This window comes from Saccopteryx leptura, chromosome 6 (genome assembly GCF_036850995.1).
Source record: "Saccopteryx leptura isolate mSacLep1 chromosome 6, mSacLep1_pri_phased_curated, whole genome shotgun sequence".
NCBI lineage: Eukaryota > Metazoa > Chordata > Mammalia > Chiroptera > Emballonuridae > Saccopteryx > Saccopteryx leptura.
Genome location: NC_089508.1, coordinates 186158856 through 186182232, shown reverse-complemented (window position 1 = coordinate 186182232; position 23377 = coordinate 186158856). Strand labels below are relative to the sequence as shown.

Here is a 23377-nt window from a genome sequence, read left to right as displayed (position 1 = left end):
CCATCGCATCCCCTTCCTCCTCAGCTTCGGGGGGAGGTGGGTGAGCCTCTGACCTTCCAGGGTCCCAGGTTAAGTTCCCGAGGCCCTTCCGTCTCCAGGTTCTTGCCACCTGGGTCTGCACTTAGGCTGGCCGAAAGCAGGAGTGGACACTTCCTCCTCCTCCTTTAGTTTCCCAGAAAATGTTCCAAGTAGATGGTTCAGTTGAGGTTCCTCCAGGCGGTAGCCGCTCCTGGCTCCAAGTCAACCACAACCCAGGACAACCCTCGAATGGGGAGCGGGGCTGCTGGGTATGCGTGTGACCCAGGCGGCTGCTGGTCTCTGAGCCTTGTCCCTCCATAGCTTCCCTGCCTTGCAGGAGGGGACCTAGTTGGGGACAGAGCCCATCTACACAGGGAAAGGCGAGTTCTCTCAGAATGAAACTGTGTCGTCATGGGGAGGTGGGGGGGCCACTGAAGAAAGGTGGAAGAAAGCCACCTGTCACCTTATTCAGCCTGGCTTCCCAGATAAGCCTGAAACCAGTCTCTAGATGAGGCACTGTGGACATTAGCGACCGGATCACTCCTGCTCGTGGGGGCTGTTGTGGTCGTTGTGGGAATTTCAGCAGCGTCCCTGCCTCTCCCTACTAGATGCCAATAGCTCCCTTCCCCGAGCAGTGACAACCCAAAGTGTGTTCAAATGTCATCACATGGCAGCGGGGACCACAAGTGCCCCCAGTTGAGAACCACTGCTCTCGGGCAGGTGCTCAACTTCAGCTGCTTTCAGGAATCACCTGAGTAGCTTATTTGCTTTTTTTAAATACTGATGCTCAAGCTCCCACTAGACTGATTAAATCAGACACACAGGGCATGGGAGCCCAGCCTCAGAGGCTATAGAAGCTCCCAGGTGATTCTAGTGTGCGGCTAGTGTCAACCACCACTGCCCCGGGCGTTTGTCCCTGAGGAGAAGCTGGAGGTCGTAGTTAGCAGAGGACAACACCCCCACCCACCTCATCCCCTGAAGAGAGACCCTGATAAGGGGAGTAAATGAATGCCAGATGAGAACAAGGGCAGAGGGACAGCAAAAGGAAGAACTGAGCAGGGAAAAAAATGCGCTGGAATCAGGATTGTTCTCTTATGTGTTATATTTTGCTGGTAAAATGAAACAGATGGATAGACATGGAATGGAATGGAATGGTTAAATAGCTAAATGAATGGATAAATGGATGAATGAACAACCGCTTGAATGATTGAATAAAAATTGAACAACAAAATGAATATTTGGATGAATGGGTGGGTAGGTGAAATGTGGATGGATGGGTGGGTGGATGGATGGATGGATGATGGATGGATAGATGGATGGATAGATAGATGGATGAAGGGTGGATGGATAGATGGATAGATAGATGGATGAAGGATGGATGGATAGATGGATGAAGGATGGATAGATGATGGATGGATGGATGAAAGATGGATGGATAGATGGATGAAGGATGGATGGATAGATGGATGAAGGATGGATGGATGTAGGATGGATAGATGAAGGATGGATGGATGAAGGATGGATGGATGGATGGATGGATGGTAGGCATGTGTGAAAGTTGGGAATGCCCCCCTTCAAAGGCAACCACAGTAAACATGACCCTTTTGTTTCACTTTTCCTAGTGACCTGAGCAACAACAGCATTGGCGTGCTGACCAATTACACGTTCAGCAACATGTCTCACCTCTCCACCCTGTGAGTACATTGAGGTGCTGGTGTTAAGAGGCCTGCACCGTTCTTGCCCCCACCCCCTCAGGCCTGCGTCCTCTGCTCTAGTGACCCTCAGAGCTGTGGCTGCCCCTGCACAGGGCAGCCCTTAATCATCAGAAGAAAAATAAACTAGGTCTGAACTCCTGTGCCGGGCAGTAACACGGGACCTGGCCCCCAGTGACCCCTGAAGAAGGCCCTCGTTGGAGTGCCTTCTGGGCTTTGTGGATTTCTTCCCCAGCGGAAGATTTCCCGGCACAATGACATTTTGCTCAGGGGCTGTTTCATTCCCATTAGCTCTGCACGTTGTGGACACTCCCCATTTGACAACAGAGGGGGGTGGTGGGGAAGCTGGTTGGTTAGAGAGGCAGCCGGCTCGGGGACCGTGGGAGGAAACCGGACCCTTAAGCCAGCGAGCTTCCCGGAGCGGTGGGAGGCGATGCTCTTCCCTTTACTGTCCGTAGATTCAAGTGGGGGAGACAAGCCGTTGGCTTGGACCACCCACGGTGCGGCCCGCGCCCCTGTGAGCCACTGAGGTGGGAAGCGCTGACGGGGACACGGTGTCCTTTTCCGCAGGATCCTGAGCTACAACCGGCTGCGCTGCATCCCCATCCACGCCTTCAACGGGCTGCGGTCTCTGCGAGTGCTGTGAGTACGAGCATGCGCACTTGGCTGGGCGGCAGCGGGCCACTCCCCTCTGCGCCACGCCCACGTCCCCCCTCTCCCCCCCACCCCGCCGCACCCAGCACCCCTATTTGCCGAATGGACAGAAGGGGCATCCGCCCGTCCAGTACCAGCCCACGACCACATGTGGGACCTTGAGCAGATCACTAACCCCTCTGAGTTCCTGCCTCTTTGCGTGGAAAACGGGATGGGTAGCACCTCTCTTGCGAGGCTTAGGACGCGCGGTTGTATTCTGAAGACCGGCGGAGCACGGAGTGGGCGGCACAGAGCCGCTCCTTGGATGACGTTATTGCACAGTCGGTCCCTCGAGCTTCAGAGGGGCGATGCTAACACTGTGAACCCTAAGGAACCCCAGCTTGTCCAGCAGAGACCACAGCTGGAGGCTCAGGGCCAGTTCAGCTCCTGACAGACAGCTATTAGTTAGCAATAGGAGAGTCTGCTCATACCATATCTCTTTTCCAAAACAAAGCTTGAATAAATTGCCCACATTTAAATATCAGGAGGTTTCTCATACAAACCCTAATCTCGACGTTCTCTCTGAGGCCTGGCCATCCCGGGGCGCACCTCCGCCTTCCTGCCTGGCCCGGCCGCCCTCCCCTTTCTAGGAGGTTATGCAGTCTTCAGCCTCTGCACCTGGCCCCCTGTCACCTTATGACACCTGTCTGGCCCTGCCCTACCGGTGGATGGGGGACAGCCCACTGAGACAGAGGGAGTCACTTGCTTTTCCAGCACAGCTTGGCCACTCCCTAGCGGCCAGTCCTCTCATCCATAAAATCAGATAATAATACTAATTGCCTCCCAGGCTCTTATGAGGATTCAGTGAAATACTGCACATCAAGCTCTTAGCACAGCTCTGGCCCACAGTAAACACTTTATAAATAATCATTTGTCGTCATTGTTTTCACATCAGCACTTGCAAAAGCAGGAATAGCACCTCACTGCCACCCAAGCCTCAGCCTGACTGCCCTGATTTTTGTACCTTCCCACCTGGCACGGGGAGGACCCTCTGAATGATGCTCCCGTGAGGGCGGAGATGGTAGACCCTCTGACCTCAAGCCTTTATGCTTCTTATCTCCCCAGCCCTTTATTACTGTAACAGTGACAACCCTATTTGGGGGGCTTTTCATAGCCCTTGTCTCGTATAACCTTATGCAATAGTGCTGAGAGGTTGAGAGGCTTGTGCCCACTTTTAAGATGGGGAAACTGAGGCCTGGGTTGGTGAAGGGACTGGCCCAAGGTCCAGCAGGCAGGGGGTGGCAGGATCCAGCCTCCTGACTCGGAGCCCTGGGACCCTTCCCAGCACCCAGTCGCCGTCAGCAAACAGCGCCCAGGGAGCTGGCTCGTCCCAGAGCCTCCGGGCTGCTGTGATTTATCGAGGCCCACAAAACACCAGTGTCAGCGACAACTCCGCCACATGTCATCCGTGCTGTTATTAAAAATCAATTCTCTGGGGGCAGAGGAGTGCCCGCGCCGACACTGTGCTATCTGTTATTGTCACTGATTTATTATCCATTCTCTCCTGGGACTCGGAGAATAGAAACATCAGCAGAACCCTGTCCCTTTCCCGTTGAACACACTGGGCGGGACACGGGCTCATCTCACTGGCCGGGGCGGAGGCCGGACCTGCTCCCCCGCCCGCCTCCCGCCATTCCCCCCCCCCCCCCCGCAATCCCAACCTGCTTCTCCCATCCCCCATCCCAGTCTTCCAGTTCTGTGCACGGGTTTGCTGCCAGGGCGGGGTGTGACCAGCCCGTTTTAATGGGATCTCAGTGCATGTGTTCATAATTAGAGTAGTTCTGGTTGGAGCGACTCAGCACGTAAAAGGGAGGAAGGGAATGTTTGCCTGTCTATGTCTATGTGCCAGGGTGGTAGGATGAATATCACCCAATGTTCTTCTTCCTCTGCACGCTGGGTCCCACTGCAGGACCACGGCAGTCATCGGTTCACCCAGGCTGCGCGTGACCGTGCAGCACGCTGGGCCTGCCCCTCACTTTAAGAGCTAGTAGGATTTTAGCATCAAGATTTTAGAATCATAGGATCTTGCGGATTTTATCTGCGAGGGATCTTAGAGGCCCTCGTTCCAACCACCCACTGCAGCGGGGAGCAGCCGTTTTCTGCATTAAGGGCCAATTCAGGAAAAATAAAAATGTGTATAGGCTACATTTCTTTTATGATACATATTTGTCTGCTTTCTCCTGGTCGCTGCACATCTAGGAATGTATGCTCAAGACGGATCCAAAGTGCGGGGAAGCCTCCGTGTGTTAAGATCCTGGTTGCCCTGTTATTTTTCACCTACATTTTAAATACTGCCTCTGAATGCCCCAGTGGGGAGATGCTTGAGGAAAGCTTGTGGCAGGCAGTCAGTGAGGGGCGGTTGTTGCAGGGAGACGAGCACCACACGGCCGTGCGGGGAAGCGTTCACCCCATAGCGTGACGCGGGAAACAAGCCCAATCCGCACATACGCTACAACCATAACTCGTAAACATTTATACCTACAAGGAAGGGCTGTAAGGGAACATCAACAAATGAAAACAGTCATTGACGGCTGACTGTTCGTGTTGAGTCGTTTCTGTAATAAGCAAAGCCCAGAGTGAAAGGTGAATGAAGACAGTGGCGTGTTTGTTTACAATTGAGGGAGTGGGGACAGAAGGATAGGTGTTGTTGTTGTTTTTTTAATCAGTAACTGCAGTATCTGCAACTACACATAAGCATTTGTCTATTCTCTTATTTTTTTAAAGGATTCATTATTTTGATTAAAATTTCAGAAATGACCAGAGGACCCGGGGATGCTGGCGGTTTAGGGTAGAGAAGGAGAACGAGCCTCAAGATTCAGCCATGGGCAGAGGCTAAAGAGTGTTGGGGGGGAGACCTGACACGCGTGTGTGTGTGTGTGTGTGTGTGTGTGTGTGTGTGCGAGAGTGTGTGAGTGTGTGTGTGTGAGTGTGTGAGTGTGTGAGTGTGAGTGTGTGAGTGTGTGAGTGTGTGTGTGAGTGTGTGTGTGTGAGTGAGTGTGTGTGTGTGTGTGTGTGAGTGTGTGTGTACATTTCACAGGCCACGGCGGTAGGGTACTCAGGGAGACCCTGAGTATAAAACATTGCGTGAAAATGTGCTTTTCCTCCTTGGCTCCTCATCTAAGAACAGCTAGAGGAGAACATTCTCATCGACCTTCACATCGTTTTTCGGGGACCTGTGTGTTCCCTGACCTTTGCCCCACACCGAGCCACGTGCTGGGTGTGCGTGTGGTCCCAGCAGTCCCTGTCCAGCGCCAGCCGCAGGAGAGCCACCTGGAAGGGGTTAGCGCCGGGAGGGCTGATCTGGCATGTGCGCCTTGTCATTCGTCATCCCCGGTATTTTTAGCTCCTGGTCCCTGAAGTTGGACGGTGTGTGCTGTTTGCGCACGTGGGGCTGTTCAGCACGCCCACCGACTGCATAGATTCTCCCTATGACACACCTGCAACGGGCTCCACTTGCCCTTTGCTTGATTACCTTCAGAGACCAGGAGCTCACTCCCTACTCCGACATCCCTCTTCCGTTTCTGACCAGCTGTTGAACATGCGATCATTCTGGTGAGCTTAAAAGGGGGGCTCCTTTTGAACCTCCCAACCGCGGTCCAAGTTTGGCCCTTTGGTGCCACCAAAAACAAAAAACATTAAAAAGTTAAATTATGAATTTTAGAACTGGGGAGTCGGTCTCAGAAATGTTCCCGTCCGAACCTCTCATCTGTGAGATAAGAAGACAGATCCAGAAAGGCTGGGAGACGAGGCCAAGGCCCTTCTCTCGTTCATCCTTCCCCGGGAGCCCGCAGAGCCGTCGATGCCGGTGGATAGTAAAGGCGGACGCGAACCCGAGAGCGTTTGCGCTCGGAAGCCTCGCTCTTCACTTCTGCGCCAAGGGCTGAGTCTGCGAAGCCAGGGGGACTTCCCTGAGGAGGGGTGGGAGCGAGGAACATGGTGGGCAGGGGGCACGGAGGTCCCTGAGGTCAGGAAGGGCGGATGCCCTGGGGGATGACAGGAGGCTACAAGGCTACACGTGTGGCCGGAACGTGGACCTGGGGCAGGAACAGAAAGAGGGAGGCAGTCTGGCCATCCGATAGGACAGGAGCCCGTGTTCCCGGCTCTCTCCACCATGTCCACCTCCTTACCCTGCAGAGGTTACCAGCTATTTTTAGTGCCATCCATCGCAGGCTGTTCTTGGAGATTGGAGGGACGTGACCTCTTTAAAAAGAGGCCCAGAGCCCTGGCCTGTTGGCTCAGTGGTAGAGCGTCGGCCTGGCGTGCGGGGGACCCGGGTTCGATTCCCGGCCAGGGCACATAGGAGAAGCGCCCATCTGCTTCTCCACCCCCCCTCCTTCCTCTCTGTCTCTCTCTTCCCCTCCTGCAGCCAAGGCTCCATTGGAGCAAAGATGGCCCAGGCGCTGGGGATGGCTCCTTGGCCTCTGCCCCAGGCACTGGAGTGGCTCTGGTCGCGGCAGAGCGACGCCCCGGAGGGGCAGAGCATCGCCCCCTGGTGGGCAGAGCGTCGCCCCTGGTGGGCGTGCTGGGTGGATCCCGGTCGGGCGCATGCGGGAGTCTGTCTGACTGTCTCTCCCCATTTCCAGCTTCAGAAAAATACCAAAAAAAAAAAAAAAAAAAAGAGGCCCAGAAAGGCCTCCGACAGGAATTAAAGGGCAGGGGCAGTGGAAGGCTCGGGAGCACGGTGAGGGGCACAGCTGGCACTGCCAGCACTCGGGGCGTGTTCTTGCTTGTCCGGGGCCCGTCATGGGCTCATGCCACCTTGGAGACCTAAGGGCTGCATGCCTTCAGGCTTCTACTGTACCTGGATGATGCTTGGGGAAGACTGGCCCCAAAACACACCCAAGAACTTAAGGTGGGGGGGGGGGGGTCGTGGTGACGCTAACAAGCACAGCTGGCGTGAGCAAGGGCTTAGGATATGCAGGCCCTGCGTCGAGCGCCGTGCCGTCTGACCCGCTCGCATCGTATCTTTTAATCCTCGCAACCAGCTTGAAAAGCACTACATTCGTTCTCTTCTTGGAAATCGGGTCAGACCACCTTTAGCATAAAAAGAGAATTTAGCAATGCAGGTAACTGAAGAATTCAGGAGCAGTCGGTCATTGGGCTCCAGGGCTGGGGGCAGGTGCTCCAACGTTACTGTCAGAGACGTGTCTCTTTCTGCCTCTGTCCTCGTAGTTCCAGACAAAGCCCCCAAAATGTCTCGTGTTGGCCCACTTCGGTCACATACTCAACCCCAAGCCAGTGACTGAGGCGCTCACTGGGCACACCTGACCCATAGCTCTGCCCAGGAGGCCAAACCACTTGGACTGGGCGGGGGGGCAGAGTGATCCCCTAGAGAGCAGGGAGGAACCCGCTACAGAAAAGAGATCGAAGCGAGGAACCCACATCCCCCAAGAGAGAACTACAAAGAATGCGTCTATTTGCGAGATGAAAACACGGAGGCACAGAAAGGTGAACTGTCTGAGCTCACACCACCGGTGGTTGTCAGGGAGAGATCCGAACCCAGGCAGCCTGACTCCAGACCTGAACCCCCAGCCGAGCGGGGAGAGGCCCAGCCTGCCAGGAAGAGGATCTCCCTGCCCCAGCCCACATTTAGAATGAGGGCAGTTCCTACACCCATCGCACACCCTGAGAGCCTGCGGCTTCCGGCGGGCCTGGAGCTGACATGGGGAGGTCGTGTCCTCGCCTTGCTCTCCTGGTAGCCTCCTTGGCATCCCGGAGGTCCCGAACACTCTCTAAGAGTCGGGAGGGGAAACGGAGCCCCAGGCACCTGAAGATGAGTCTTTGGGGAGTTCAGCAACTGGGAGGAGGGGTGGGGAGAAGAGGGCAGTGCTAAGTGCTTCCTGGAGGGGCACACCTGTCCCACTCGCCTGGCATTCCGCAGGACGGTGGTTAGACGTGCAAGCCTTCTTCTTTGGGGACCAAAGCAGGAGCGGGAACCTGCAGGGTAGGCAGGTTTCTTTCACATTGTTGTCCTAGTAAATCACAGCCGCCGTTACCCTGCAGTTCACGGAGATCCCAGCGGCTCGGTTCATAATAAATGGGAGCGGGGCTTACAGGAGTCACAGCGCCAAAGCTGCCTTTGGGTCATTGGGTGTTTTTAAATGAGGGCTTCGTGCCTTGCCAGGGGCCCAGGCCTCATTCAGAAATGATTAACAACAGGGTAGGGTGCATGTGCCAAAGAGCAGGCGGCCATGAAGTCATCCAAGTTAATAGCAGGCAGGGGCCGGTGTGATCCATAAAAAGCCACACGAATTAGAGATTAAACGATACTGATAAAAGCGGTTAGGAAGGGCTTGTAAGCCCCGTCTTACCCGGAGAGGTGAGAAGCTACCTGAACACTCTGGTCTAGAGGACTGGTCCCCCTCTTCCTGCTGTCTTGGGGAGGGGAGCAGGGGATGCTTAGGGTGATGAAGATGACAAGCTAAGGCAGCTAAGCGTGGTTCAGAGGACCGGGAGCGTCACCCGGAAGCTTGTGAGAAACCTCTTAGGCCCCACGCAAACCCCCTGAATCTATCTCCGGGAACAGGGCTCAGAAGTCTGCCCGTGAACGAGCTTCAGTGCTCAGTGTGGGAGCCTCTGTTCTACGCTGAGTATCACATCTCTGTTTCAGCTGAGGGCCCGGGGCAGGCTCGCGTCAGCTACACGGAAGATGAAAGGGCCGATGCATGAGCTGTTACCCTGTTTACACTTCCCCAGTCAACGCTCATCACCCCTGTCTGTCCCTGGGGCTCCCCTCACAGCGCAGGGGTCTAAGTGCCGGCCGGCACTAAGGACGCCTTTGAGTGCCTGTGAATTTCAGCCACCGTGCTCTCCACAGGCCAGACCCAGAGTGAGCCATCAGTTTGGGGATTTGGGGTATGCAGTTGACAGTTAATCCTTCAGTGGGGGGGATAATCTGTGAGTTGTGGATTTGCTCATGTTATTACTTGAGCAGCGAAGCAACGCTCACTCAATTTTGTTCCCAGACCTGTTCTCCAGGCATGTATTGAAACCCACCACCGCTCTGCAGGTGCGAACAGCTCCTGGCTACCACACCGCGGGGTGCAGGGAGGGATGATTAATACCAGGCCGGTTGCCCGGCCCCTTGGACATGCTGTTAGAAAACTCACTCAGATGCACACGGGCGCCAGACCCACACGTGTGTGTGTGTGTGGCTGATACCAAGCCCTTTCCCATTAAGACGAGTGTCAGGCTCCCTGGCCGTTTCCTCAGGAGCCGAGTATTCACCTTCCTGTCACCCGTGCTGGGATGATAGCATTTCTCAGTCCCCATAAAGCTCTTAAAGTGAATAGAAGGGGCACCAATTTCTCGATCTGCCCCAGACATTCTCCCAGGCCCTTTCACAGAGACTAATGAAGGTTAATCACTGAGCACTGGGAGACCGACAGACTCTGCCCGGATTAACGCACCCACAGCCACCCTGTGGCGAGTCTCTGTACTTTCATCCCCGTTCTACAGTAGGACACGGAGGCACAGAGAGGTTGGTAACTTTGCCCCCCCCCCCGGTCACACAGCTGGTTGGTGGCATAATCAGCGTTTGAATGGGGTCAGCCTGGCTCCAGAACTTAGTGTCTCAACCGCAGTTTTTCCGCACTGTCTCCAAAACCCCAGCGCCTCCCTCGGGTGAAGATCTCTCCATTTTCTGGGTGCAAAAATGGGGGCCCAAAAAGTCAAGTCGCTGACCCCGTGTTCCATGAGTAGTAGGACCAGTTCCATCCCAGGCTCTTCGTTGCCAAAGTCCGCCCTGTTTTTTCCCCAAACCCTCTCCCCTCCCCGCCCCCCGACATCCCTGCTGGAGACACACACACGGTACCCACTGCTGCTGGCGGTGGGGCTCGGGTGGAACTGCAGGGTGACCGGGCCGGCCTGGGACACCGAGGGTCTGCCCTGAGTTCAGATGTGTCTGGGTGTTAACCCCCCTGCCTGCGTGTGCTTCTGCCTCAGGACCCTCCATGGCAACGACATTTCCAGCGTCCCCGAGGGCTCCTTCAACGACCTGACGTCCCTTTCCCATCTGTAAGTAGCCGTGTTTCTCTCCCCGGTGTGCACGCACCCCAAACGGAACGTCCTTATGGTGCCGCGGCAAACAGCGGCCCCGTGCGTGTGTCGGTATGCAGGGGGCACGGATTCCCTCCAGCGGCGCGCCCGCATTGTACACGCTGTGGGGGCTGTGCTCCAGCTGCCTGCAGAGGCGTCGTCCGTGCTGTGATCAATGTCAACACGGACTGAGTAAGAACATACAAGTCTCACTATGCGCTCAGCACTTCCGGGGAGCTATCTCGTGTATTTCTTACTGCAATGAGCGTTTGCACCCCCTTCCTATACACGATGGAGCTGAAACAGGCTAAAGAATTCATCCGAGGACGGGACAGCTGGTGGTGGCCAAGCTCTGGTCCAGCTCCGGTTTGCCTCGACTCCAAAGCCTGCACTCCGTACCACTCTGTCTCGGGTCCCGTCCCCTCACGCAGCAGGGGACACGGAGGCCCTAACTATTGCTTAGGACTCACCTCTGCCCGTGCAAATGTTTGAGTCTACAGCCTCCTCCGTGTCGTTTCGTTATCTGCATACTGCACACATAAACTGACATGTTATGCAGGCATATGATGGAACATTCAAAATAGAAATGTTAAAGAATATGCTTTAAAAAAAAAAAAAAAAAAAGAGCAGAGCTCTAGTGTTTTCTTCCTGGAGATGTCGGCTCACCTCCACGCCGAGTGGTGTGAGGAGGAAGCACTTCCCCTCCACTCCTCGGTCCCGGCTGGCCCAGGGATTAACCCGACACAAGACAGATGAACAGGAGAAAAGCAGACAGATGCATTTAATATTTTTATGTGTACATGGGAGTCTTCAAAGAAAAAAGGGAATGCTAACTTGAGGGGCTAGGACAAGACAGAGAAGCTTGGGGCAGGGGCCATAAGCTGTGGGACGGTGACTACAAGGAATTGGTTGGAGAAGCTTAATGCAAGACTGGGTTATTTTAGTAAGGCTGCTTGTACGGAGATTCCCAGTCTCTGGCGACCAGGTGCAGGGAGGACACCTTTCTCGGGAAATGTGACCTGCTTTTAGGTAGAAAGGGGGGTGTCAGGGAGCCCTCCCTGCACCTGCTGTTTCTCAAGCACCCTCAGCTCGAAACAATCAGTCTCGCAAAGTGGCACATTGGAGGCTGGTGTGTTCTGAGCCCCATCAGCGCGGCCTGCCGGGTATCAAAACCTTCCCTGTGAAGTACGTCCTCCAGGGGACCCTTCAGTGGGGCCAGAGAGCCGGACAATGAGATGAGAGGCCCGGGAAGCTTCCCGGAGGCTCCAGGATTGAGGTGGAGTTAAGGATTGTCTGGGGGGGGGCTCAGAAATGGAAGGGGCTCGGGGGGGGGGTGGAACATCTCCAGGGATTGGAGGTGCAGTCTGGAGTCCACTGGTCCTCCAAACACCCCCAGTCTAGCCAAAGTCTGAAAATTCTGTTTTTTCCAGAGGGGTAATGTTCGGGAGCCTGTGGGCCAAGCTGGGTGGGGGGACCCTGACTTCCTGCTCTGCCTCCTAGGGCACTGGGCACCAATCCCCTGCACTGTGACTGCAGTCTGCGCTGGCTGTCGGAGTGGGTGAAGGCAGGGTACAAGGAGCCCGGCATCGCCCGCTGCAGCAGCCCCGAGCCCATGGCTGACCGACTCCTGCTCACCACACCCACCCACAGATTCCAGTGCAAAGGTAGGTGCCGACGCCTCCCCTCCCCCTGTCCCTCCCCCTGTCCCTCCCCCTCGGGGTCTGCCCTGCCCCACCCCCTGCAGTCACATCGTGGGTCGCACAGAGAGGCTCAGGTGCTGAAATGGACGTGGACCAGCATCGAGGCGTCCATTCGCCGCTCTCTCCCCGGGTCCCTCTGCCCACGCCTCCGCCCTGACCTCTTTCTCTGCCTACTTTTGCACAGCTGAGACATTCTTTAACCTGCATTTTTTTTAACCCAGCATTCTTAAAGCACAGGCATTTTCCCAGGCAGCTTTTGACCTGTGTGACTTTGATGGACGGCGTCATTACAGTAACAAACGACCACGGGTGCTTATCAGGCGGCAGGCGTGGCGTGAAGCGTTTTTTTCACGTGTTGCCTCATTTTGTTTCCACTTTCCGTGTATTAATTATCTACTTCCCCAACACCTCCGTGGGGCACACACTAGAATCCCCCTCATTTAAAAAAAAAAAAAAAAGCAAAAACAAACGAGGCTGGCCGAGGTTAAACGGCGTCTCAAGGCCACGGTGCGGAGGATTCCGGGTCTTTGTGATTCCGGAGCCCACGGCCTTGAGCGCCAAGCGGTAATACTGCCCATCTTCTCTGCCCAGTTCTTTTTGAACCTGTAGAGGGTTTTCAGTTTTTCCCCTTCCTCTTGATGCATCGAAGTCTTTCTCTGTTTCAAATCACGTCCTTGGATAAGATTCAGGAAACAGAAACGATGGAGCCAGGGTACACGCTGTTGTTTCTGGTCTTCCTACACACTGCCAAACCGATTTCCCCAAAGGAGTGTGAGCAGTGGTACCACCGGGGAAATGCTTTTTTCTTTTTTTTTTTTTCTTTTTTTTCTGAAGCTGGAAACAGGGAGAGATAGTCAGACAGACTCCCGCATGCGCCCGACCGGGATCCACCCGGCACGCCCACCAGGGGCGACGCTCTGCCCACCAGGGGGCGATGCTCTGCCCCTCCGGGGCGTCGCTCTGCCGCGACCAGAGCCACTCCAGCGCCTGGGGCAGAGGCCAAGGAGCCATCCCCAGCGCCCGGGCCATCTTCGCTCCAATGGAGCCTTGGCTGCAGGAGGGGAAGAGAGAGACAGAGAGGAAGGAGAGGGGGAGGGGTGGAGAAGCAAATGGGCGCTTTCTCCTATGTGCCCTGGCCGGGAATCGAACCCGGGTCCCCCGCACGCCAGGCCGACGCTCTACCGCTGAGCCAACCGGCCAGGGCCTTTTTTTTTTTTTTTTTTTCAAAAATTCGCTTTTCATACGTACAGCACACTTGCTCATTAATGTCCTTTGCTGAGCTCTGAGAGCCTTCATGTTTTCTGTTTGTTTGTTTTCACCAATATACTTTAATAGCCCCTAAAACATCACGGTGTCCTTGGGACACACCGTCCCCCCCGGGACCGCTAGTCTCCCCGGCCTCGTGGGAAGCTGTGCTCAGCCCCCGGTTCTGGCTCTCCATCACGCCGCTCTGTGCAGCCAGCCCAGAAATGGCCCCGCTCACGCTCGCTCACCCTTAACCCAGTCTCCAAGTTGATGACTGTTATCTCGGGTTCATTTAAAGCCCTCGCATTAAGCAGGGCCTGTTTATCCGGGGCGTATTGTCAGAGCTGGCTACAGCCACGCTCTGTGCGGGGACCGTGACGTCCCTCCCTGCAGCCCAGCTAGCACACGGGGGAGACTGTCGTGACACGGAACGTACCCGAGCACAGTCCGCCATCATCGTCAGCTCCGTGGCTGTGTCCTCTGGGCCTGTTTCTTACTTCTTCCCACCAATGAGAGGGTCCTCCAAGCCGGACTTCTTTGGCCCGGACACTGAGTCCTCCTTAGCCTGTTACAGATGGTCCCCTGGGGAGGGGTGTTTGGGGCAGAGGAACGGGAGGTCCCGTTGGAGCCTGGGCCCAGAGCTTCATAGAACAACAACAACAAAAAGGACGTGAAGGGTTTCTAATTACGGTGCATTGTTTGCAGATTAGCGCCAAAATCAGATCAGGCTAATTACAGTAATTGATTTGACCGCAGAAGTGCCTCTGAATGATGTCCCGCTGTGATTTCCCCCCCCCCTCCCCAGACAATGGCTGAATTAATGGGACTCTAGCTGGACTGGATGTACTGGCGGCGGAGGGCCAGCTGCCCTCTGTGCGTGGACATGGGGAGGGGCCGGCAGCTGGCTGAGGAAGGGGCCAGAGCAGAGGGGGCGGGAGGTGTGGCAGCGAGCTGGTTTGGGGACCTGCCACCAACACTCTGTGGTCTTGCCGTCCAGGGCCAGTAGACATCAACATTGTGGCCAAGTGCAATGCCTGCCTGTCCAGCCCGTGCAAGAACAACGGGACGTGCAGCCAGGACCCGGTGGAGCTCTACCGCTGCGCCTGCCCCTATGGCTACAAGGTGAGACCTGACGTCCCTCTGCACCGTTTGCGCCCCGAGGGCCGCCTGGCTGTCTCCACGTCACAGGTGACCCCAGCATGGCACTTGCCAGTAACACCCCTGTTCTACTGGTGGGGCTGCCCAGTTTCATCATGCTCATGCCAATCACCGAGGACGCCACTGAGTCTTGACAGTGACACTCTGAGATAAGGAGGAAGTGTAACAGTTCCTTTGTTAAATGTGGGCGAGTTAAGTCTCAGAGAGACTTCTAAGTAGGGGCATCTGTTAAACTCACTCTCCTGGCTTCCTTTCCAAGGGGATCTCCAGACAACCCCCACACCCACCTCTGCCCTCAGGGCACCCAGCCCTGTGGGCTCCAGCCCTAGGAGGTTACAAGGATGGGGGGTTATAAGTCCTAGGGACCACCACACCCACCACACTGCTGACAGGCTCAGGTCAGCCAGCAAGGGGGTGGAGAGCCTGCCTCTCCCTTCTGCCCCCCCAGAAATGCAGTTGAATTCTCACCCAGCTCCACAGCGCCCCCTACAGACTATGGACTGTGTCCCAACCTGTCTGCTGGGCTTTTTTTTTTTTTTTATTGATTGATTTTTCAGAGAGAGGAGAGAGGAGAGGGAGCGAGAAGTATCACTCATAGTTGCTTCACTTTAGTGTTCATTGATTGCTTGTCATATGTGCCTTGATCAGGCAAGCCCAGGGCTTTGAACCAGTGACCTCAGCAGTCCACTTCAACACTCTATTCCCTGCACCACCAGAGGTCAGGCTGTCTGCTTGGCATTTTACTCACCTTTTCTTTTTCAACACTCCCAGCAAACCGGAGAGGAAGGACTCATTAATTCCCACTTTACAGAGGTGGAGACTGTTGAAAGGGCTTGACTCCTTGTTCCAAAGCTTGTAAGCAGTAGGGTTAGGATGGGACCCCAGACTAGAGGATTCCAGAGCCCTGCCTTTTCCCCTGGAAGTTTCCCGGTTAGCTGAGCCCCCCTCAGGCCGCCTCACGGGGTCGGCAAAGCTGTGACTGCACCCTCTTCCCCAGGACCCTCTCCGACTCCAACCTCACCAGGGCACCCGTTCAAATGTACTGGACAAGCCAAGAGTTTCGGGACAGCCCTGGGGCCCGTCCGACGCCCACACCTGGTACAGGCTGAGTGGGAGCCGGCATTCCCGGCCTCTCGGGGGGATTTGTGAGTGTAGAGACAGGCTTGAGGGGCAGACTCACTCTGGGGCCCGGGTCTCCCTGGTGGTTTTCCCAGCGCCAGCTGGGGCTCCAGCACACAGTGTCAGAGTGCCACCTATGGGCCTCAGACAGCAGAGCTAAGGGTTCCCTTGGAATCCAGCCAGCCAGGCCTCCCCAGACAGCTGCCCCAGGGCCTCAAACTCACTGGAGACCCTACATACACATGCACGCACGCACACACATACAGCACACACATGCAGGCAGCTGTTGTAGGCGAAGAACAGAAGTGAAGCAGACTTGCTCAGGAGGCCTGCATCCTCAAGCCCCCTGTATTAGTTCAGTGGAGAAAGCTAAGGCTGTGGAATTGCACCGAGGCCAGGAGGTTCCAGCCCTGCCCTTCACTCCTTGTGTGGCGATGGCCAGGGGCTCCGCCTCAGCCTTCCCATCCGTGCACTAGGACCTGCCCACAGCCTTGCCGTGAGGACACAGCGCAGTGCACCTAGCACCGCACCCGGCACCCGGGAAGCACCCAAAGAGCCGGCACACTGCAGCCTTTGACCTTCACCCTTGCATGCTGGTCCCCAATGCCAGGGCCAGTGCCAGGCTGTGGCTTTCACCAGGGGATCTCCGTCTGAGACACTGTGAACTGTCAAAGACCATCGACTGTGCCTCTAGTCCTGTGGCATCTGCATCTGTGACATCCCCAGCTCCATGCATGTACAGCTGTCTTTTCAAGCGTCGACCACGGGCCGGGCGCTCACCCGGACCTCGTGCACGGATCCCCTCCTCTGAGTCCTCTAATCACCTTGTGGGGGTGGGTGGTACCGTTTGACAAGTAAGGCCAACCACCTCCCACCCTGCGTCTCGCTTCCTGCTCTTTAAAGCGGGTCTGGGTCTGAAAGCGGTGGGTCTGGGTGTGAAACCCGGGTTTCCTTCCTCTACGCTCGGAGACACCGGGAAACGGGGCTGGCCGCCAGGGTCCGAGCACAGCGAGCATGTGCAGGGCTGCCAGCGGGCCACGCCACTTGCGTGCGCTTTGCTCAGAGGATTCTGAGTATGTTGGAGATGGCAGATGAATTTGAACCGAGACTTTGACCTCTAGGAAGCTGTTGGGCCCACACCGGTCTGGGTACATACATGATGATGATGGTAATGATGGTGATGATGACTACAACAGTGATACTAGCAGCTCGCATTTTTTTAAAGTGTCTACTGTGTGCAAAGGCGTACTAAACAAGGTGCGTGCATTATTAGGTGGCATACTCCTCATCCGAGCCCTCGGAGGCTTCTCCTAAATTGACCCCCATTTTACAACGGAGACACTTGGGGACAGCAGGCGAAGGCGTGGGGATTCGGAGCTCAGAGCTGACTGGCCCCGGAAACCATGCTCTCCACCCCTACGTGCACTACCTACCGGCAAGCCCTGTGATGGCAAGGGCGGAGGGCGAGGCTCGCCGACCCTGTAGGACCTGTCTGAATTCCAGGACAGGGAAGAACAGGGTGTGAGTCGGCAAGAAGACCAGGCAGGACTCCCTGGAGCCGGTTCCCACCTGACGACACCACCTCGGGCAGCGCCTGCTGTCCCCTCGCCTGCCTCGGGCTCCACACCTGTAAAATGCAGCAGGTGGAACCTCGGGTGGTGGGTTGCATCCCAGCCCCGCCCCCTGTCCTGCGGCCCCGCCTTCCTTGGTTTGCGGTTGGAGCCCACCCAAGCAGAGCCCCCACGGAGGCAGTTCTGGGTGAGACAGCCACCACTAGGCACCCACAGAGCAGAGCTCAAAGTTTAGGCGCGTCTCTGGCTATTTCCAGGTAGCTTAGTTTTTCCACTGACTGGATGTCCACCCAGCTGGGTGTCCTTGGGAAGCCACAATGCTACCAACAACAACAACAACAAAAAAGGCAAACAGCCACTGCTTCCTGTTCCCCAGCAGCTTCTGTAAACCGACCACAAGGCCAGGTCTTCTTGAAGCAGGTTAGGCACCTTACCTCCCGTCATGCCCTCAGTCACCCCCTGAAATAAGTTGTATGATCCTCTTTTGATAGATGAGGAACCCAAGTTTCAGAAATATCAAATAATGTACCCAGGCTCCCACACCTGGGGAGCAGGACACTAACCCCAGGACCCGGCTCCCTGCGGCAGGGAGGCCGATACTCAGCCCCTCCCTCCGCTGTCACCGAGTCCCTCCGCTGTCACCGAGTCCCTCCGCCGCACTCTCCCCGGCTGTCATTGAGCTCTGGCGAGGATTAAGCGTGGCCGCCAATGGCGGTGCCCACCCCCGTGCCCGGATGCAGCCGCTACTTCACGACGGGTGTTGTTTTACCGCTCTTCTACCGTGTGGGGAAATAAAAGACGACTCTTGGCTGGTTCTTTTTCAGCCAATTAGCTTCGTGCACATATGTTCAATGTCTCCAAACAGTGCTTCTCACACTTCAGTGTGCACGGGAGTCACCTGGAGAGCTTACAAAAACGCAGGTTCTGGAATCATTAGACCTGAGATGGGGCCCAAGAGCGTGCGATTTTAACAAGCCCCCGGGGGGACGCCAGCACCGCTAGTCCAAGGACCACACTTGGAGCAGCGAGGACTCAGAGCAGCCTTCCTGGCCACATCTCAGAAAGAGGTTTCCGGCCAGGGTAGCTGTGCCTGAAATCCTAGAGGAAGGCTTGAAGCCCAGCCATGTGCCCCACACACACTGGGGAGGGAAGGGGGCGAGTGGGGGGAGGAAGGAAGGAAGAGGACGAAGGAGCCTCGCAAATCTGGTGGATTTGAGCAAAGTGAGACTGAAAGAAAGTGGAATCGCGCTAATTAGCCAAGCTCTGACAAGGGCGATTATTTCTCAAGGACCTGTAAGACGGGAATCTCCGCCTCCAGGCTGAATTACCATTTGCCAAGTGCGAGGCTCTGCCCCTGGATTTCTGTGCTGGAGTTAGGGGCTGCCGCAGGCCCCACCCCCACCCCAGGGGAGGCTTCCACCTGGACTTCCTGGCATTTGCCAGTTCCCAGAGCAGGGAGGATGGCCCAGGCAGGGGCTAGGGAGTCCCCCTACCTTGACCTGCTCAAGGTTCTTGCCCTTCATGGCCCATTCGTTCAAAACACACACACAGGTTTCTGAACTCATCAGCACCAACCCAAGACATGAGAAGCCTTTGAATCGCCCACATTCAGCCCCGCCTCCGACCCCCTCCGCCTCTACCCCTCGCCAGGTGTCTTACATATATGTGATTTCTCATCATCTGTTAACTCCACAGGGTAGGTAGTTATCCCCACTCTATAGAATACAATGATGGAAACGAGGCTCACGCAGCCGCACTAGACTGGGCCCCCAGGCCGCCTAGCTGCAGGGCCCTGGTCTGAGGTGGGGAGAGGGAGGGAGTGGCCCAGCACAGGGGTCCCTGGCACCCGCTTTGGGCTTCCGACTGGGTGTCTGGGCTCCACTGCTACTTGGGCCAATGACTGCGGCCTTGGACAGAGTATCCCATTCTCTGAATTGGCCTTTCCTGTCTGTAAAAATGGGGGTCGTGACAGTCGTAAGGCTGTTGTGAACATCACCTGCGACCGTGATTAGAAAACACGCAGAAGCCTGGGGTGGAGAATGTGCTCCATACACCTGAGTGGCGATGAGGACTGCCGTTCCCACCCCGTGGACTCCCGGAAGGCACGCCCACGCTGCTCGCCCACGCTGCTGGGTTCAGGACAAACCCCTCCCCACCCCGCAGTCTCCTCTCTCCCAGAAAGCCCTGCCTGGCCCTTTAAATGTGCGGTGCAGGAAGGGAAGCAGTCTTAGCGGCTGGAGATGTGGCCTGAGGCCTGGGCTGCGGCCACAGCAGGAGGTGGGCAGTCCATAGCACAGGCCTGCGCCCACTTGGCAGCGCCAGCCCAGCCAGGAAGCCCGGTCCACTCTGGCATAGGCACTGGCGGCAGCAGAAAGGGGACAGGATTTTCTCAGGCAGGTGGTGAGCAGGTGGTGAGATGGGGGGGTTCCCCGGGGGGGCTCCCGCGATCACCCCTGAGGGCCTGGTGCCCACAGCCCAGAAACCAGCACAGCAGGCACCTCCCCGGGTCTCACAGGTCCTCCGAGGGACTGTTTGCTGAGACGGGGGTGTGGCACTGGTCCCTGGGTCCCAGGGGCCAAGCTTCGGGCCGCTCCCTGGGCTGCAGGGTCAGTCTCCGCAGCTCTGCTCAGGCCTCTCCCCCTCTCCTCGCTGCCCGCGTCCCCACTGCTCCTTCTGCCCGGCCTGCTCCTCCCCGCCGCCTGCCCGGCTGGCTCCTTCTCAGTTCAGATGTCCCCTCTGGGGGATCCTGCTCCAGAGGACCCCCACCCCACCCCACCCCACCCCACCCAAAATCTCCATCACGGGAGTTCTCAAGCTAGCCTCACATTGAAACCACCTGGAGAACTTTAGCATAAATACCGACACCTGGGCCTAGGTCGGCCACTCAAGCATGAATGTCCGGGGGTTGCCACGTAATAGGGGCAAGGTCCGTTGGCCACACCCTACTTGTGGGTTATATTTAAGCCTCACTGAGGCTAATAATATCATCTACTAGCACATAGAGAATGCCCACTATGTGCTAGACATGTTACATAATGTTAAGCGCTTCCTTATAAGAAAGGTCTCGTTTAGTTCTCATAACAAGTCTACGAGCTAGGCTCCCAGAGACGAAAGGGCTCATACAAGGTCAAGGTCAGCCGACCAGGAAGAGGTGAAGCTGGAATGAAAGCCAGGTTGTCCCCCATCCAGGGCCCCTGCTCTCGCCCTGTGGTTTAGAATAGAGAGAACAGTGTGAGTTCTGGGAGCCCAGACTCCCGAGTCTCCACATTCCTCCCCTTCTCGCTGTGGAGTACCCAGAAGCAAGGGCGCCCTGTGGCTTTCTCCGCGTCACACTGCAGGCTCGTCCCAGGGCCCCCTGACATCTCCCAGCCTCATCCCAGAGGATGCTGGGAGCTCCCAGGGGTCCCCTGGGTCACGGCAGCCACGGAAAGCCTCCCTCACTGTGTGCTTCTTCCTCTTCTGCTCAGGGCAAAGACTGCACCATGCCCATCAACACCTGCATCCAGAACCCCTGTCAGCACGGAGGCACCTGCCACCTGAGCGACAGCCACAAGGATGGGTTCAGGTAAGAGCTCCCCTGCGGCGCCCCCGCCCCCGGGGCTTCCCGGGCATAGCACAGCGGCTCCCTGAGGGCCACGGTGCCCGGTGCCCGCGCTGGGCCGAGCCCTTTGTGTGGGTGAGCTCCGGCCTCTTCTGTGTGACCCCCCGCACAGAGCAGGACACTGAGGCGCCAGAGGGCCGGATCCTCCGCCCGTGATTGCGCAGTTCGTAGCATCGGTACAGGGATTCGGAGGCAGGCAGTCTGTCTGTACAGCTGGGAAGACTCTGGGGGTTGTTGCAGTTGCTGACCAAAGTCAGAGAAGGGAGGGGCGGTGACTCAGTGACCCTCCAGCTGGCAACGCCAGCACTCTTTTCTCTGGGTTGTATAGAAAATAAAATTAATGGTAGGTGACATGGATTAATGCTCATATGTACCGGACGCTAGCTAGTCATGTGATCACGTTTACATGCTCCCAGTGACCCAGTCTGGTACTGATGGGTACTGTCCCCGTTTACCAGTTGAGGAAACTGAGGCACAGAGATTGATTTGCTCTAGAACACATGTCCTGACAGTCATTCCTGAGTCTTCCAGCCCCACCTCCTTTGTCCCTTTATTAAGAGCTCAGGAAGAAAAGGGAGAAGTGAATGGAATAAGATGTGGTGTATATGTACATATATGTGTGTGTGTGTGTGTGTGTGTGTGTATAAAAGATGTGTGTATATATGCATATATATGTATATACATACAATGGAATATTAGCAATAAAAAAGAACAAAATCCTACAATTTGTGACAACATGGATTATGCTGAGTGAAATAAGTCCTACAGAAAAAGACAAATATCGTATGATTTCACTTATATGTGGGATTTTTAAAAATCAAAAATGAACAAACAAGTGGGGAGGGCGCTATGGGGAGGGGAACAGAGGGAGGGGAGATGCATTCGGGGCAACACGAGAATCTATGCAAACACAATAAGTTAAAATCAATAAAAAAATGAACAAACAAAACAAAAACAGACTCACAGAAACAAAGAGCAGCCTGGTGGTGGCAGGGGGGGGATGGTGACAAAGGCGAGGGGGACATGGTCAGTAATATTCCGCTCACCTTGCATGGTGACAGATGGTACTAGACTTAGTGTGCTGATCATATCATAAGACACAGGAATGTCGAATCACTATGTTATAGGCCTGAAACGAATAAAATGCTGAATGCCAACTGTAGTTTAATTTTAAAAAAAAAAAAAAAAAGAGGAAAGAAAGAAAAAAGGGGGTAGAAGCCCCTTAAGTTTTCCTCGTCCCTGTCCAGGAGTGGGCCTTCCAGAGGCCTGGCAAGCTGGCCCTTCCTGCTTCCTGCCCTCCCAGCTGCGCTCAGATGCCCAGTGTCCCAGCCAGGGCCCTGGCAGAAGCAGGCTGGTGGGAACCGGCTCGTTGGCCCCCACACACCCCGTGAGCCGGTGGGGCAGGCGGTAAAGGAGGGCGCGCGATGCCGAGCTGTGTGCACAGGTCCTGGAGCTCAGGTTGCAAACAGTAATTTTCAAAGGCACCGTGGCCCGGGGCTGCCGTGTGGTCTATGAAAGCGATCAGGCTCTGGGCTCTGGGCCCGCCTCCCCAGGGCGCCCAGCCCACCCCCCTGCCCAGCCAGCCCCATCACTCAGGGCTCTTGAAAAGTGAGACTCGAGGCAGAGTTTGTTTCCCTGCCTGGAGTGGGCCGAACCACCCGCCCCCCTCGCTGAGAGCAGGGTCAGGAGGAGCCGCACGAAGTCTCCTGGTGGCCGTGGGGCCCCAGCCAGGAAACACCCTCCTGGACGAGAGCCTGGCTCTGCCCACCCTGCGGAGGGGCGGGCACCGGCCACCCTGTTCCTCCATCTCAGCTGGAGGCGCGCTGAGCACGAGACTCCCGTTTCCACCCTCAGTTGTTGAGGAAATTCGGATGAACTGGAAATGTTTTCAGAACTTCATTTTGAAGGGACCAGGGCCCAGACCCACAGGGCTGGGGAAATCATGCGGAGGGGGTGGCCCTGCTGGGTGGACTCCTGAGAGGCAGGAGAGCTCTCCCTCACCGGGTCGGGTCCGCATGGAGAGGTTGGCATAGGGAGGGACACCTGTCAGGGAAGCTTTGCTCCCTCCTTCCCTCCTGCGTCAGTCTCCCGGGGCTACTCCAACAAATCCCACAGCCCAGCAGCTGGGAGCCGTGGCAATGCGCCCTCACAGCTGCGGAAGCCAGGAGTCCAAAGCCAAGGTGTCCGCAGGCCCTGCTCCCTGTGAGATCTTTTTTTTTTTTAATTTTTTTTTATTTATTTTTTTTAGAGAGGAGAGAGAAAGGGAGAGAGAGAGACAGAGAGAAGGTGGGGAGGAGCTGGAAGCATCAACTCCCATATGTGCCTTAACCAGGCAAGCCCAGGGTTTCGAACCGGCGACCTCAGCATTTCCAGGTCGACGCTTTACCCACTGTGCCACCACAGGTCAGGCTACCCTGTGAGATCTTTAAAGGAGGATTCCTCTTCCCGGGTCACGGTGGCTGCTGACGGTCTGACAGTTCTCAGCTGGTGGTCGCATCACCCCAGTCTGAGCCTTTGCATGGC

The 23377-nt window shown here is 56.1% G+C and overlaps 1 protein-coding gene across 3 annotated transcripts in view; it reads left to right on the top strand.

The window, feature by feature from the left end:
* Positions 1-23377, top strand: part of SLIT3 (slit guidance ligand 3) — a 616611-nt gene that overhangs the window by 543466 nt on the left and 49768 nt on the right. For all 3 annotated transcript variants that reach the window (XR_010746197.1, XM_066342686.1, XM_066342687.1), the window contains exons 22-27: positions 1641-1712; positions 2301-2372; positions 10368-10439; positions 11961-12124; positions 14403-14527; positions 20721-20818. Coding sequence is in view for 2 of the 3 variants with exons in the window: in XM_066342686.1 (XP_066198783.1) it covers positions 1641-1712; positions 2301-2372; positions 10368-10439; positions 11961-12124; positions 14403-14527; positions 20721-20818 (603 nt within the window). In the remaining variant the exon portion in view is untranslated. The remainder of the gene's footprint in view (positions 1-1640; positions 1713-2300; positions 2373-10367; positions 10440-11960; positions 12125-14402; positions 14528-20720; positions 20819-23377) is intronic.